The sequence below is a fragment of the Uloborus diversus genome, chromosome 2, assembly GCF_026930045.1.
Source record: "Uloborus diversus isolate 005 chromosome 2, Udiv.v.3.1, whole genome shotgun sequence".
Taxonomy (NCBI): domain Eukaryota; kingdom Metazoa; phylum Arthropoda; class Arachnida; order Araneae; family Uloboridae; genus Uloborus; species Uloborus diversus.
In genome coordinates, this window is record NC_072732.1 from 152,895,188 (window position 1) to 152,912,465 (window position 17,278).

Below are 17,278 nucleotides of genomic sequence, written 5' to 3' on the forward strand. Positions count from 1 at the left end.
ATAACTACAGTAAATTGCCATTACAAGGGAAGTAAATTTTTAGACCCGATTTAGTTTCCATTACGTTCCTTAATTTTCATTGCCATGAAATTCCCGTTACTACGAAGAAAAAAATCCGCGGTCCCTTTAAATTCGGTGTGACGAGATTTCACTGTATTAAATGTTCAAAGGTAAGTCGATGGTTTCTACAAGATTGCACAAAAACGGGCTATCTTGTGGGAACTACCAATTTACTTCAAATTAATTGTAATCTAAATATTTGTAATAAATTGCTGGTATATGTAAGTTATTTAAAAATTATCAAAAAATTGTAAAGCATGATACTTAAAACAACTGCAAAACGAACTACAAAGATTTTTATTATTTTTTTTCCAAAAATATCTAAATTGAAAAGAAATGCTTAATATATATGTACATATGAATGTCAAAACTATACATGAATATAGCTGAGGAAGCGCACTTGTTAATGTTACTGAAGTTGAATTGAGATATCTAAACATTTACTTCTATCGATTTTTTTTGCCTCGTTATTAATGTTTCAGTATATTTATTGAATCGTTTGTATTTATAATTAACTCAAAGATTTCACCCCTTCCGTTATATTTCATTTACTTCTTTAGCTAATATCTTCTTTATTTTTATCTGTTTAGTTATTTATTTTTTGGGTCAAATCGTAGCAAATGATAGAATATCTTTATTTTCTACCATTTAGGGTTTGTTTAAAAATCCTTTTCAAAGTTTCGTCTAATACAGTGCTTCTCAACCGGTGTGCCGCGACAAGGTCCTCGGTATGTTCCGGTATTTTCGGAGTTGAAGAAAAAGGAAGAACGGAGAATGTATTGTATACATGCAGCATACATACAGCCCGGTTATCCCGTTAGGGGAACGATGCAATGAATGTTGGGTCAGAGAGTGCCAATTACAGACGATGTTATCAGGCAACGAATTAATGATATGAAGGATGACATTAAAAAACATTGGTGGATAAGCTACAAACACGGTAGAACCTCTCAATAAGGGACACTAAGGGGATCGGAAATTTTGTCCCTTAAATAGAGGTGCCCTTCTTCGGAGGTATATGAAATGCACGTAGTATGTTAATTCAGTATAATTTCGTAATAAACATAAGCTACTAGCACTCTCGTACCCGGCATTGCTCGGGTACTGGAATTAGCAGGGGTTAACAGTGCTTGGTGCACCTAGTTTCGAAACCCCCCTGTAATAATTACTTATTACCTATATTTTTTTCTAATTTTGGGAGGATCCCGGGGCCCCTGAACTCCTTATATATATGCCCTTGTCCTTAACCGATCTTTAACTGTTATTAGCGATCCTTTTAAAGTATTGATTTTCTTTGCAAACACAGACCATCCACACTTTTTTGCTATACCTATGTTTAAGCAAGAACTTCTTTGTATACAACATTTTTAGTTTTTTTCTTGTGCTAAAATTATTAAGCTGCTTGATGAACTGACTTTGGAGCAAGCTACATAAAATTGGCCGTGTGAAAAAAAGTCTTCTCTTAAATTGATCCCTGCTACTTTTAATGTCTGTCCTTGTGACTTATTAATGGTTATTGCAAAGCAAACTTTTACAGAACTGCACACTTCTAAATTCAAAAGGAAAGTCCGCGTGTGATGATGTTCTTAAAAACTTCGTTTCTAGTTTTAAAAAAATAAAAGCAAAAGACAGAAACATTATTATTTGACTTGAGAAAAGCCTCGAAGAAACACGTGAGAAACCAAAACAATATCAAATTCAAAATTCGCAACTCCAACGAACTATAGGGGGCACTGCAGTCACTGTCTAATGGCGGAATTGAAAACTAAAACAAACGCATGTGGTAACGAAGAAAATGGTAAAAGTGTTGTGATTTTTGTTCGTATGTATGATTTTTTCGCTTCATTCGTTTGAAAAGATTTTTCAAAGTCTTTTGGTTATTCTGACCCATATAGAAAGAGATTAGAAACGAAAAAGTATTACGAAAGTAAACAATTAATGCAGAACACACAGTAAGTTGTTCTGAAGCAGCCATTTTCACGATGTTGAATTCGGAATTCATAAATTTTTGGTTCGCTTCGAACGGCATTTTCATTTTGTACCGTTTTTTCTATACATTAGTACATATTAAGTTCAGTTTCGTGACATTTCCGGCATTTGTTGACATTTTTGTCACATAGTGCACATACGTGGCAGACTGTCAAGAGTAACGTTTAACACTAGATAATTTATTTCTATGACTATATGATTGGATATCCAAAGAAATCATGCATTTAATTCATTCGTCATGGAAATGATTTACCCGATATGCGAAATCTTGTCAAGATACATTATTCTTTCACATAATTTTAAAACCATACCCCTATAAACAGATTTTTGGCGAACTTTTATTTTTTATTGTTCAAATTCTTAACGTTCTTTCTGGATTTTTCAATCTGTTCTGCGATAAATATTTTCAAGAAAATTTATTTGCATACTGTCTATTTCAGTAGGATACTGTAGTAACAAAGGTTATTTAAATCATTTATGTAGAATTAGGTTAAGTAAAAGTGTCCAGTCAATGTTGTTAAGTTCGTTTTTTTTTTCATCGAATTGAAAAACTGATATTTATTCAAATTCACTCAGAACAAAATAAATAAAATGTGTACTCATAGTTTATATATGGTGGTAGTTTTCTTTTCAGTTGATTGACCATTATTTCTTTTTACTTATCGAATTCTGTAATCTTACTATCATTTTATTCCACTCATGATAAAAATTAAAAATGGTTTAACTAAAAACGCGAAAACTCGCCAAGGCTACTTTGCTTGCACAATACTAAAACTACTATAACCCTAAACAAATTTGGCGAAACCTTTCAGCTGAGAATAAAAGGAATAAAGTAAATTCTTTCTCGGTTAAACATTTTTCATTTTGTTCTACGATAATAAATTCAAGAAAATATTTTGCATACTGTCCATTCCAACTAAATGCTGCTGTAAAATATGATTAGTTTAATTAATTTAAGATTAAAAAAAACTCATATTCTTACAAATTCATACAAAACAATAAAAAATTTTACCTGGTATACGTTATCCAATTTTGTTAATCCAGAGTTTTCTTTTTTATGCTTCCACCATTTAATACTTTTTTGAAAGAAATAATGAAAACTAACATTATTTTGATAAGCTCGAGAATACTACTAAGGGACGAATTAATTTCTGTAGCTGAAAGCAAACTAAGACACATCGATTGCGTTAATAAATACTCAGAACAAACTGACCGCGTTTACGTCAACAGACACACGTGATGCGCAACGTGGCAATGTTTTAGGTGCAGACGCAGTTTTATAAATCACCGCAAGGTAGCGTATTCGAGCGCTGGAGTTCCGAATTCGCTATCGACCAAAAGCTGAGATGAAGTACTGAATAATGATTCAAATTGAGGAAAGCCTCTGAAAATAAGGGATTTAAATTTCAATGACAGGTTTTAACTTCACAGATATTAAAGGGTTTTAATTAATTTCTCCCGAACTAATTGATATTTCTAAAAATCCTTTCTTAGTGGATATTTTCGTAATCATGTGGACATGCCTGCCAAATTTCAAGTCTGAGGCTTCAGCGGTATTGGCTGTGCGTTGATATATATATATATATATATATATATATATATATATATATATATATATATATATATATATATATATATATATATGTATATATATATATCTTAATATATAAAAATCAATCCTGAGATAACATATATATATATATATATATATATATATATATATATATATATATATATATATATATATATATATATATATATATGTATATATATATATGTTATCTCAGGATTGATTTATATATATATATATATATATATATATATATATATATATATATATATATATATATATATATATATATATATATATATCAACGCACAGCCAAAACCACTGAAGCTTCAGACTTGAAATTTAGCAGGCATGTCTGCATGATTACAAAAGTAACCACAAAGAAAGGATTTTTCGAAATCTCAATTAGTTCGGGAGAAATTAATTAAAACCCATTAATTTCTGCAAAATTAAAACCTGTCATTGAAATTCAAATCCCTTATTTTCGAAGGCTTTCCTCCATTCAAATCATTATTCAATACTTCATCTCAACTTTTGGTCGATAGCGAACTATAAATTTGATATTGTTTTTGTTTCTCACGTGATTCTTCGAGGCTTTTCTCAAGTCAAATCATAATGTTTCTGTCTATTGCTTTCATTTTTTCAAAACTAGAAACGAAGTTTTTATGAACATCATCACAGGCGGACGATCCTTTTGAATTTAGAAGAGTGCAGTTTCCTGTTTAAGTTTGCTTTGCAATAACCATTAATAAGTCAGAAGGACAGACATTAAAAGTAGCAGGGATCGATTTAAGAGAAGACTTTTTTTCATACGGCCAATGTTATGTAGCTTGCTCCAAAGTCAGTTCATCAAGCAGCTTAATAATTTTAGCACCAGAAAAAAACTAGTATGTTGTGGCCATCACGAAACTTTCTTCTATATCTTTCTTATAATTCTGATCCCTCCCCATGCTTAACGAGGAAGCAATATTCCCAATGAAAACAAAATTATACATGCCAAAACTTGATGACCATCCCAGTGTCTGAATTATTGCAAAAGCAAAGCAAAGAGCGAAAATTGAAAGTTTTTTTAAAAGCCTTACTTGAATTAATTACAAATATTTTATTTATTAACAAACATAAGATGGCAACAGTTAAAAATTTTAAATCATTGAGATAATATGGGGCCGTGGTAGCCTGATCGGTAGGGCATTGGACTCGGGGCCGGAGGGGCTCGGGTTCGATCCCCGCTGGTCGAAGACCCACCGTCGTCATTAAAGGGGACTGGGCGACGTTAAATATGCTCGTGGTCTCAATGTCCTCCAAGTGAAACGAAACCTCTGGGGGTGCTAGTACCTGGTAGCTAATAGCTCTTGGACTAGTTCTAAATTCTCATTAACTGTTCGATCCGGTGATGGTGCTGCCATCTATCGGTATATAAAATAATGGAGGCAAGGCACTAGTATGCAGACCTCGACATAAATACAGTTGAAGTCAGTTGTGACTCTTGAATAGAATAGAATAGAAATTGAGATAATATTTCCGATCATTTCCATACAATTAAAATCACGAGAAATACGCAGACGACAATCTATCACGATTTATCTTTCTTATTGTTGCATTAATAAAACTATTTTTATTCGCAAAAAAAAAAAAAATCAACACCTCTTGGAGCAATCGGCGTCAAAATTGAACCAAAGCCTGTTTACATTTGGATTCACATATATTCCAAATTTCAACCAGAACGTAGCATTACTTCTTGAGATAGGGCACTCAAAATGGAAAAAAAGAACGGATGATTGCGCTACCCCCTTTTTAGCTGTTGACACAAAAATAAAATCAGTTCTTATACCCACTAAGGGGTACTTGCCGATAAATTTTTCTTTCATTCCGTTCATTATTTCTTGAGATACAGCAGTCACAATTGACGACAAAAAACGTTCTATAGCTCAACGCCCGTTTGAGTTATTGACACCAAAATTGAATCAGCACCTGTTCCTGTTAATACCAACATATGGACCAAATTTTGTTTGATTCCGCCAGTTACTTCCTGGGGAATAGCAAGCACGCGTAACTCGAAAAACGTCCCATTGCTCCACCCCCCTGGGAGGAATTCGCGCCAAAAACTAATGGGCACAAGTTCACATAGGGGCACATATGTGTGCTAAATTTCGTTCGATTTCATGCGGTAGTTTTTGTTGTAGAGCGGCCACAAAAAACTGGTCACACACAGACGTGACACACATACATACACACACACACACATACACACACACACACACACACAGACAGACATTTTCCAAAAATGGTCGAAATGGACTCAGCACACCTCAAAAGTTCGAATCCGTCAAAATTCGAAATTCGAAAATTTGCACGAATCCAATACTTTCTTCTATATATTAGATATAGAAGAAAGTAAAAACTAAAAATGTTGTATACAAAAAAGTTTTTGCTTAAACATAGGTATATCAATAAAATGTGGATGGCCTGTGTTTGCAAAGATAATCAATACTTTAAAAGGATCGTTAATAACAGTTAAAGATCGGTTAAGGACAAGGGCATATATGTAAGGAGTCCAGGGGCCCAGGGATCCTCCCCAAATTAGAAAAAGTTATAGGTAATAAGTAATTATTATAAGGGATTTTCAAAACTAGGTGCAGCAAGCACTGTTAATCCCTGCTAATTCCATTACCCGAGCAATGCCGGGTACGGGAATGCTTGTAATATATATATATATATATATAATGTTATCTCAGGACATTGATTTTTACTTTCTTCTATATCTAATATATAGAATAAAGTATTGGATTCGTGCAAATTTTCGATTTTCGAATTTTGACGGATTCGAACGTTTTGAGGTGTGTTGAGTCCACTTCGACTATTTTAGGAAAATGCCTGTCTGTCTGTGTGTGTATGTGTGTGTTTGTGTGTGTTACGTCTGTGTGTGACCAGTTTTTTGTGGCCGCTCTACAGCAAACACTACCGCATGAAATTGAAAGAAATTTGGTACACATATGTGCCCCTATGTGAACTTGTGCCCATTGGTTTTTGGCGCGAATTCCTCTAAGGGGGGGGGGTGGAGCAATGGGACGTTTTTTGAGTTACGCGTGTTTGCTATTCCTCAGGCAGTAAGTGGCGGAATCAAACAAAATTTGGTCCATATGTTGCCATCAAGAGGAACAGGTGTTGATTTAATTTTGGTGTCAATAACTCAAACGGGGGTTGAGCTATAGAACGTTTTTTGTCGTCAATTGTGACTGCTGTATCTCAAGAAATAATGAACGAAATGAAAGAAAAATTTATCGGCAAGTAGCCCTTAGTGGGTATAAGAGCTGATTTCATTTTGGTGTCAACAGCTAAAAAGGGGGTAGCGCAATCGCCCGTTCTTTTTTTCCATTGTGAGTGCCCTGTCTCAAGAACTAATGCTACGTTCTGGTTGAAATTTGGAATATATGTGAATCCATACGTAAACAGGCTTTGGTTCAATTTTGACTCCAATTGCTTCAAGAGGTGTTGATTTTTTTTTTTTTTTTTTTTTTTTTTTTTTTTTTTTTTTGCGAATAAAAATAGTTTTATTAATGCAACAATAAGAAAGATAAATCGTAATAGATTGTCGTCTGCGAATTTCTCGTGATTTTAATTGTATGGAAATGATCGGAAATATTATCTCAATGATTTAAAATTTTTAACTGTTGCCATCTTATGTTTGTTAACAAATAAAATATTTGTAATTAATTCAAGCAAGGCTTTTAAAATTACTTTCAATTTTTGCTCTTTGCTTTGCTTTTACAATAATTCAGACTAATATTGCAGACTAGGAATATTGCTTCCTCGTCAAGCATGGGGAGGGCTCAGAAAAAGGAAAAATGTAGAAGAAAGTTTCGTGATGGCCACAACATACTAGTTATATATTCAGATTAACATTTACGATAAAATACTAAAAATAATTTATTAATCTTTATTATTATTATTGCTAATAACAAAGCTGAAAGTCTCTCTGTCTGGATATCTCTCTGTCCGGATCTCTGTCTGTCAGGATATCTGAGATGCGCATAGGGCCTAGACCGTTCAGCCAATTTTCATGAAATTTGGCACAGAATTAGTTTTAGCATGAAAGTGTGCACCTCGTAGCGATTTTTCGAAAATTCGATTTTGTTCTTTTTCTATTCCAATTTTAAGAACATTTTCCCGAGCAAAATTATCATAAGATGGACAAGTAAATTACGGAATTATCATAACGTGGAACCGTAACATGGGCAAGCCAATTGGCGAGAAATTCATCATACATTATTTTCAAATATATAAGCAAACCAAAAGAACTTTTAATTTTCTACTACGGGCAAAGTCGTGCGGGTGCCACTAGTTTTGAATAAAATTCAAAATTACCCAAATTTTAAAATTTGTTCTTTTAATCATTAACATTCAATCGAATATTTGGTACTAGTATAGTTTTGTAACATAAATGAATTGTTTTGAAGTAATTCCCTGCATGGACTTGTTTGACTTCATGCACTTTAAAATTCAATACAATATAAATTTCAATCAGTGTTCACATCTCAAGTTTTTACACAGAGCGATTCGTGGATCATTGACGATCCATCGGCTTTTAGCCTACTGAAGATTTTCTGAGAAGGAATAACATGCATGTAAATTTTAGCTAGGATTTTATAATCTTAATATATAAAAATCAATGTCCTGAGATAACATATATATATATATATATATATATATATATATATATATATATATATATATATATACATCAACGCACAGCCCTTACCACTGAAGCTTCAGACTTGAAATTTGGCAGACATGTCCACATGATTACAAAAGTATCCACTAAGAAAGGAATTTTCGAAATATCAATTAGTTTAGGAGAAATTAATTAAAACCCCTTAATTTCTGTGAAATTAAAACCTGTCATTGAAATTTAAATCCCTTTTGGTCGATAACGAATTTTAAATTTGATATTGTTTTTGTTTCTCACGTGATTCTTCGAGGCTTTTCTCAAGTCAAATCATAATGTTTCTGTCTTTTGCTTTCATTTTTTCAAAACTAGAAACGAAGTTTTTAAGAACATCATCACAGGCGGACTATACTTTTGAATTTAGAAGAGTGCAGTTTCCTGTAAAAGTTTGCTTTGCAATAACCGTTAATAAGTCACAAGGACAGACATTAAAAGTAGCAGGGATCGATTTAAGAGAAAACTTTTTTTCAACACGACCAATTTTATGTAGCTTGCTCCAAAGTCAGTTCATCAAGCAACTTCATAATCTTAGCACCAGAAGAAAAAAAAAAACTAAAACTGTTATATACAAAGAAGTTCTTGCTTAAACATAGGTATAACAATAAAATGTGGATGGCCTGTGTTTGCAAAGATAATCAATACTTTAAAAGGATCGTTAAAGAACGGTTAAGGACAGGGGCATATATATAAGGAGTCCAGGGGCCCCGGGATCCTCCCAAAATTAGAAAAAATTATAGTTAATAAGTAATTATTATAGGGGATTTTCAATACTAGGTGCACCAAGCATTGTTAACCCCTGCTAATTCCATTACCCGAGAAATGCCGGGTACTGGAATGCCAGTACATCATATTAGTACACGTTCATGTAAAACTAGTTGAATTTTTTATTCTTAATTCCAGAAAATTAAATACTTTATATGCATTTATACATTAATTTTCGTATGTTTTCTGAGAAGGTCCCTTAAATAGTGTCCTTTATTCAGAGGCAAATACATGGAGATGCAATTCAAAGGGACTGGGACTAGACAAAATGTCGCTTAAATAGAGTGTCCCTTATTCAGAGGCAAATGCATGGAGACGCAATTCAAAGGGACTGGGACTAGACAAAATGTCCCTTAAATAGAGTGTCCCTTATTCAGAGGCAAATACATGGAGACGCAATTCAAAGGGACTGGGACTAGACAAAATGTCCCTTAAATAGAGTGTCCCTTATTCAGAGGCAAATGCATGGAGACGCAATTCAAAGGGACTGGGACTAGACAAAATGTCCCTTAAATAGAGATGTCCCTTATTTGGAGGTGTCCCTTAAAGAAGGTACTACTGTAGTTGGAAAATTTTCATTTCAAGTTGATGAATCAACACATATAAAAAGTGAACTACTCTGCTAATGGGCAATTTCATGGTGTCGGACTTAAAAAATGAAGAAACATTTCTCAGTTTTAATTCCATTTATCAAATATCAACTGTTCCAAAGCGATCAAATTTATTTACAAGATACTTACTACATCCCACTGAATAAAAAATCATGTTAGTTTATCAAAATAGATCCCTAAAGTATAAATTAAAATTTTTTAAAGAGTTGGTGTCGGACGTAAACGCACAAATAGTAAAATTGATGGTTCACTTAAAAAATATTAAAAGTCTGTGAATTGGCTTACATTTTAATTTAAAAAACAGCATAATTCGAAAGTATACTTATGATTAAAGCATATTTCACAGTTTTCATATGATATTATAAAGAATAAAATTATTTAAAAAATATTTTTAGCTTGGTGTCGGACGTAAATTGTTCATATTGGACGTAAACTGTTGCTCTTAAATGTAAATACATAACAATGATTACAGTTATATATACGTACATTATAGGTTACATATACTGAAACAAAATTTACGAAGTAAATTCAAAAGTGGGGTTGATTGGGGAAGTGGGACACTGGGATAAGTGGGTCACCCCCAAAAACTGAAATATCCATATATTTTTTATACTTTTTCAGATTAATCACGTCATGGTTCGTCACAGTGATTAGTTTTGCATATATTTGGGTTATGTGAAATTCTTTTTTTTAGGTCCAGAAAACTTAGTCAAAAAAAAAAAAAAAAAAAAAATCTGAAAAATATTTTTTGGAGTTTATGCAGCATTTTTCAAAAAAGTGTTTCCCGGTTAGCATTTATTTTTTCTATTATTATCATTAAACATTCATGTACAGTTTAACTTAAAGTGCATACTGCAATCAGAATTTTTGAATAAAATATTATTAAAAACTATTTTAGAGGAGGGGCCCCACTTACCCCGTAAAATTTCGCTGTAAGAGGTCCCCACACTACGGGGTAAGTGGTTCCCCCCATAACAGTGAGGATTTGAAAATCAAAAGCAACTCTGATGAAATATTTGTAATAGTGAAATACAAGACAACTATGATGACTTAGCAGGAATTGATAGTTCAGATACAAAAGCTGGTGATTAGGTATTTGTGAAACTTAACTGAAAGAAAACCATCAAGTTTTATATGTGTTGAATGTTGATAATGGTTCTTCCTTAGCCAACTTTACATAGACGCAGTCATTTAGTGTTTCCAATTTCATTTTCCACTTACAGTTTTGATAAATTTGCCGAAGTTGATCTTAATTAACTGTATTACGTTCTTTCAACACGCCTTATCTCAAAAGGGGTCCTACTTACCCCTATTAACCCTAAATGTATATACAGTAAACTCACTAAGTTGTTTTTTATGCATGTTTCACTTTGAAATTAAAGGCAAAATAGGAGAAACAGAGTTGAAAACATATGTTGTTTAAAGGAATGTAACAGTGTCGGACGTAAAAAATTTTTACGTCCGACACCTAGATTTTAGTAAAAAATATTCACTTGTTACAAAATGAAAATAGGTTACATCAAAGAGATTGAAATTCTTATTTTGTACCCAAAAATACATGTATGTAGCTTTAAAATTATTGGCTCAACATAATTAACTACGCATTTTGGTGTCGGACGTAAAACACTAAATGTACCCCAGAGGAATTCTTTTACAAATCAAAATGAATTATATTTTGACGCATTTTTGCAACATCACCAGCAACACATTGTATGTTTAAATGGTTATTCATCTCAATTCATAATATTAGTATATATTTTTTGGAAAAAACAGAATTTCTTCGAAAGTCACGAAATATGGTTTGAAAATACTCAAGATGTTGACCTTAGTTTAAGCTCCTTTAACTTATTTATAACTGAAGTGATCAAATTTTAGACAGGCATTTCAAAATACACAACTCTTTACCTTTAAAATGACACCTCATTTGTTTAGAAATTTTAATTTTGAAAATTTGATCATCTGATGGTTGACCTTATCATGGAATTGCCCTAATGAGGATAGCATTCAAGATCAATAAATTTTCTGAAAAGAACTTTCTAAGTTTGCAACGGGCGATAAAATATTCGAAGTTACTACTAAATTATTAAAAAGTAACGGGATCTAGTGTTTCAACAGCACGAGCACTTGCAAGGGTGGGACAGTTGCAATGACTGGAAATGTCGAAGGATTCATATTGAATGCAAAAAATTTACTTCTAAGTTTGTAATGCATGACAGAGCATTTGGTCGTGATTCAAATTCAACCATTACTTCAAGTTGATTGGCATGGAAAAATACGATTGAGTTCTTGATATCGTCGCCTCAGAGCAACAGTAAGATATCTAATCCCAGAAATAACACTAAGATATCTTACTGTTGCTCTGAGGTGACGATATCAAGATATATCGTCGCCTCAGAGCAACAGTAAGATATCTAATCCCAGAAATAACACTAAGATATTTTACTGTTGCTCTGAGGCGACGATATACTGACTCATCAGTGAGGAACATTCTTTGAAGGACACGAGAAAAAAATATAGACATCAGCAGGAGTGATCGCTCCTTAAAACCTGGTTTTAGAGAACTGGTCTAATAAATGCATTTTTAAATTCCTCTTATATTCATTCCTTTCATACTTATAAATTCTCTTTTTTTTTTTTTTTTCATTTATTTCCCATCATCTCTTTTTATATTTCTGCTTTTCATTTTTAGTGTTAACTCTCCGCGTTTACTGCGAAAATAAAGAAAAGCAAAACGTAAGAGTAATAAAATTTGGTAGCACAATACTGATGACATCTTCAAAAACATTATGACTTGGGGTAACATCTAATGAAACTGTTCAGGAGGCATTTTTTAAAGAATTCTGTTCTGTATACGATAACTTGTTTTGAGCAAACTTCCATCACAGAATCGTAACTGAACAGCTTGGTGGACAGTGCCTAGTATGGTTTGAACTGTTCTTCAGCTAAATAAAATCTCTTGAAGTCCAAATGTTTTGGAACCTGATGTTACCTGATGACCAAATGTTATGACCTGATAATGTTTCTGAGATCAACTTTCTGAGTAAAGTCTTTTCCACTCAATTATGTGCACTTTTGGTACGGTTGAGACATTGTATAAGATTCTTACGATGCAATTTTCTTTTCTTTCCTCAGAGATGGAACACATTCCACCATGGAAGGAGGCTGCCAGTGTCATCATAGTAGTTCGGGCATCCTTGCAGGAGCTAGTCGGCAACAACTTGTCCAGCATGCTGGTCCGGGCCCGTGCCTCCCCCCGCGAACTGGTCAGCAAAAACCACTGCGACTATCGGTTGCTGATGGTGAAACGAAGCAGCCTGAGTTCCTTCATGGCCAACGCATACGTCTTCCCTGGTGGGCTGGCTGAGATCAGCGACTATTCCCCGCGATGGTACGAAGTGTTCGCTGCCCATGGCATATCCAGAGACTCTGTGCGGGCCTTCGGCCAGAAAGTGATAGGCCCGAGGCCGGAAATGATCACTGACTCTGTCACCCTCACCTGTGCAAAGGTCACCCCCGAACAGGACCCTCTTCCCTCAGACGTCGCACTGCGAATCGCGGCCATCAGAGAAACTTTCGAGGAGACTGGAGTGCTGCTTATGACGCGGCCTCGGAGTTCTAAAACCTCCTCTTCGTTGTCGTGGTACGAAGACATCGACTTGGCCGCGTGGCAGGAAAAGATCCGTAAGGACCCTCTGGCTTTCGTCGATTTTTGTATCGAGGCCAATGTTTGTCCAGATATATGGTCCCTACACGAGTGGTGGGATTGGTTAACTCCAACATCAGTTGGACATCGAAGATATGACACCATGTTTTATGTATGTTGTCTGGAAAAGCAACCAGATGTAGTCCTGGATCATAGTGAAGTCATAACGCTCAAAGTAAGAATCTTAACTTTTCTATATCTTCTATATTCATACAATAGCTTGTTATTTGTTACTGTAAAAATCATTGTTCTTTGGCATCTGGCATTACTTTCACATTCGTTATTTGGTTACACGTGTGATTCATACTTTCCTTGTCTCTTGTTTTTTGAATGGTTGATAAAATTTTCTCAAAGATGATAGAAGGGTTTTAACTCAGGTACAGAAATGTAACCTATAAATGTTTAGTGTATTCTCTTTCTAATCTTTCGTGCTATTTGGTTGAAACTAATTCGTTCTATGTCGTAAATTGTTCGAATATTTAAGAGGGACACGCCAGTTTTAATTTGATAATTTCATTAAATTTTCTTACAATAACCATAATGAAATCGTTATATCATCAAGGACAGTACGTTGTAAATTCGTTCTACTTTGTGGTTGTAATCTTCCTAATTATTAAAGCCGTACTTTTAAGGCTTTTTCAGCTTTTCGAATCAATTTCAAGCTAGACCTTAGCTTCATTAAAAGCTTTAAACTTTTTAAACCTACAATAAAAATCGCGGATATTGTATGCAGAGCTATTTCATGCACCGCACCAGTAACTATAGGGTGCACTTTCTAATTACTGATAGTACGCAAATTATATTTCAAAAAGGAAAGTGTGGCTTCTTAGAGGTTTTGCGTCCATGATGGTTGTTGATGACACTTGAACTTTAAATTTTATAACACGACGCCTTTACACTGCGGAGCCGTCACCGGCTCATTTTGAATTAAAAACAGCAATCAACACTTTCCTAGAAACTGGAATTTAGGCGGAGTTTATTCCATAGCTCTAAGTAAGACCGAAGTGGCAGGAAGGCTCCTCTATGAAACTTTTTATTCATTTTCCGTTAGCAAAAGTAGAATGCTTGTAAAATAAGACGTTACTCAAATCTCAGATATGCTTTGGACGCTAGTATAAAATAAATTTTGTTCAATTTTAGTTAGCAAAGTATTTGATTCTTAACCCTTTGAGGCACAGAATATAAAAATAATGGGTCAAGAGCAGGTAGATTCAGTTGAATCCATGCCTCATTTGGCATTAAAAAAAAAAAAAACTAATGAAAGGCTAAGTGAATTCAAACGAAACCACTATCTCTTAAAGAGTTTTATGTCTACTCTCGACTTAGAATATCTGTCAAAGAAAACGGTTTTCATTACCTTTAACCTTTGAGCAGTTCCCCGTTTTATAACATTTAGCCTTTGAACAGTTCCCCGGAGGATAATAGACCTGTAACTGATTTTTAGTTGCCAAAGGTGCATATCTGCGCAAAAAGATCTTCGTTGAAATTTTATTTGGAGTGTTCAAATACCCTGCAAAATAGAACTAGCCGTGAAACCTTTTAGGCCCGCATGAACCCTGAATAAGATTTGAACCAACTTTCAATAAATTTCTGATCTCTAAGCGTGAGTATAAGGAGAAAAAGGTTATCAATAATATAGAAGAGGAAAGAAACCCTTCTTCGCCACTGAAATTCCTCCTCGAAGCTAACTTCTAAGGGGAAACTAGTACTAGGTCACAAGTTTACAATGTCAGGGGCAGAGATATCATTAGCGGGAGTGGTAGTATCAACGCCGCATCCGACGAAACAGAATGAAAAAAGAAAAAGAAAAACATACACGTATGATTCTGTACGACATCATTCACTTAATCGCGGTCGAATTTGGTCATACGGTATAATAATTCGTTCACTGAACTTTCCGACGAGGGAACAGCTGGAAAAGGAAGCTTGCACGGGATGGAAGTAAAGGTGCACTCTCGAATTATCCTCAAGGCCATCTTGTAACTGGAACCCAGGGTACTCATGCACTGAAGGGTGATGAGGACGACATTCCACAGGAGTGGGCTCTTGAATTCCTTTTGATGGATGAAGAGTGAAATCTCGTAGAATTCGATTAAAACATGATACTACTTTTTGTGACGTCAGATGGCCCTCAGAGCCTGATCCACACCTAGACCTAAAAGGCCCTACCTACGTGGCCTACTAGCTAAAGGTGGGGAAGGGGGGTGAGGGTTGGAAAATATTAGATCACATAGAAAACAAAATGAAACTCACTATAATGAACCTAAACTGTTGAAATTCACAGTAAGTGCCTGCCCTCTTGTCTGGTTTTGATCAGTTAACTTGCGAGGGCAGAAGCTTAACGATTCCATTAAAGCATCGCACTACTTTTAAAGATGTGAGTTCGAGCTCAGAACCGAATCTACAACCAGGCCCACGAGACCCTACCTATATGACTCCTGGGGAGGAAATGCGGAAAATATTAGACCACATGGGAAACAAATTGTAATTTTATTGTACTAGAAAATTCACGGTTATTGTCTGCTCTCTTGCCTGGTTTTGATAAGTTAACTTCCGATAGGTAGTAGCTTAAACGATTCCTTTGTTAAAATAGGAGCGAGTGAAGCTCTAGATTAGCGGTCGCCGGTCGTCAATAAGCGACTATTTCGTTAAAAATGACTTCCAAATAATCAAGTCTTTATTGCCCAAAGTGGTGACCATATGATTCTTTATTTGTCAAAAATCATATCGCATATCGTGTTACGATAACAGGCTTCCAATCTTGAGACTTTCAGCGCATCAGTCGACTCCACCTTGACAACGTAATTCAAAGTAAACTCCCTTAAGAGTACTTATTGTTTTGCTCTGAATATATTTAAAACTAGTATACTGTGGCCATCACGAAACTTTCTTCTATATTTTTCTTTTTTTCTTCTGATCCCTCCCCATGCTTTACAATATGCAATATTCCCAACAAAAACAAAATTACGCATGCAAAAACTAGACGACCATCTCAATGTCTGAATTATTGCATAAGATGGCAACAGTTAAAAATTTTAAATCATTGACATAATATTTCCGATTATTTCCATACAATCAAAATCACGAGAAATACGCCGACGACAATCTATTACGATTTATCTTCCTTATTGTTGCATTAATAAAGCTATTTTTATTCGAAAAAAAAAAAAATCAACACCTCTTGAAGCGATTGGCGTTAAAATTGAACCAAAGCCTGTTTACTTATGGATTCACATATATTCCAAATTTCAACCAGAACGTAGTATTACTTCTTGAGATAGGGCACTCACAATGGAAAAAAAGAACGGGCGATTGCGCTACTCCCTTTCTAGCTGTTGACACCAAAATAAAATCAGCTCTTATACCCACTAAGGGCTACTTGCCGATAAATTTTTCTTTTATTCCGTTCATTATTTCTTGAGATACAGCAGTCACAATTGACGACAAAAAACGTTCTATAGCTCAACCCCCGTTTGAGTTATTGACACCAAAATTAAATCAACACCTGTTCCTCTTGATGGCAACATATGGACCAAATTTTGTTTGATTCCGCCACTTACTGCCTGAGGAATAGCAAACACGCGTAACTCAAAAAACGTCCCATTGCTTCCCCCCCCCCTTAGAGGAATTCGCGCCAAAAACCAATGGGCACAAGTTCACATAGGGGAACATATGTGTACCAAATTTCGTTCGATTTCATGCGGTAGTTTTTGCTGTAGAGCGGCCACAAAAAACTGGTCACACACAGACGTGGCACACACACATACACACAGACAGACAGACATTTTCCAAAAATAGTCGAAATGAACTCAGCACACCTCAAAACGTTCGAATCCTTCGAAATTCGAAAATTTGCA

General features: G+C 34.7%; 1 protein-coding gene across 2 annotated transcripts in view; it reads left to right on the top strand.

Annotated features, from left to right (window-relative positions):
• LOC129216090 (acyl-coenzyme A diphosphatase NUDT19-like) overlaps positions 1-17,278 on the top strand; it is a 120,583-nt gene that overhangs the window by 58,402 nt on the left and 44,903 nt on the right. For both annotated transcript variants that reach the window (XM_054850238.1, XM_054850239.1), the window contains exon 2: positions 12,851-13,596. In XM_054850238.1, the coding sequence (XP_054706213.1) occupies positions 12,851-13,596 (746 nt within the window). The remainder of the gene's footprint in view (positions 1-12,850; positions 13,597-17,278) is intronic.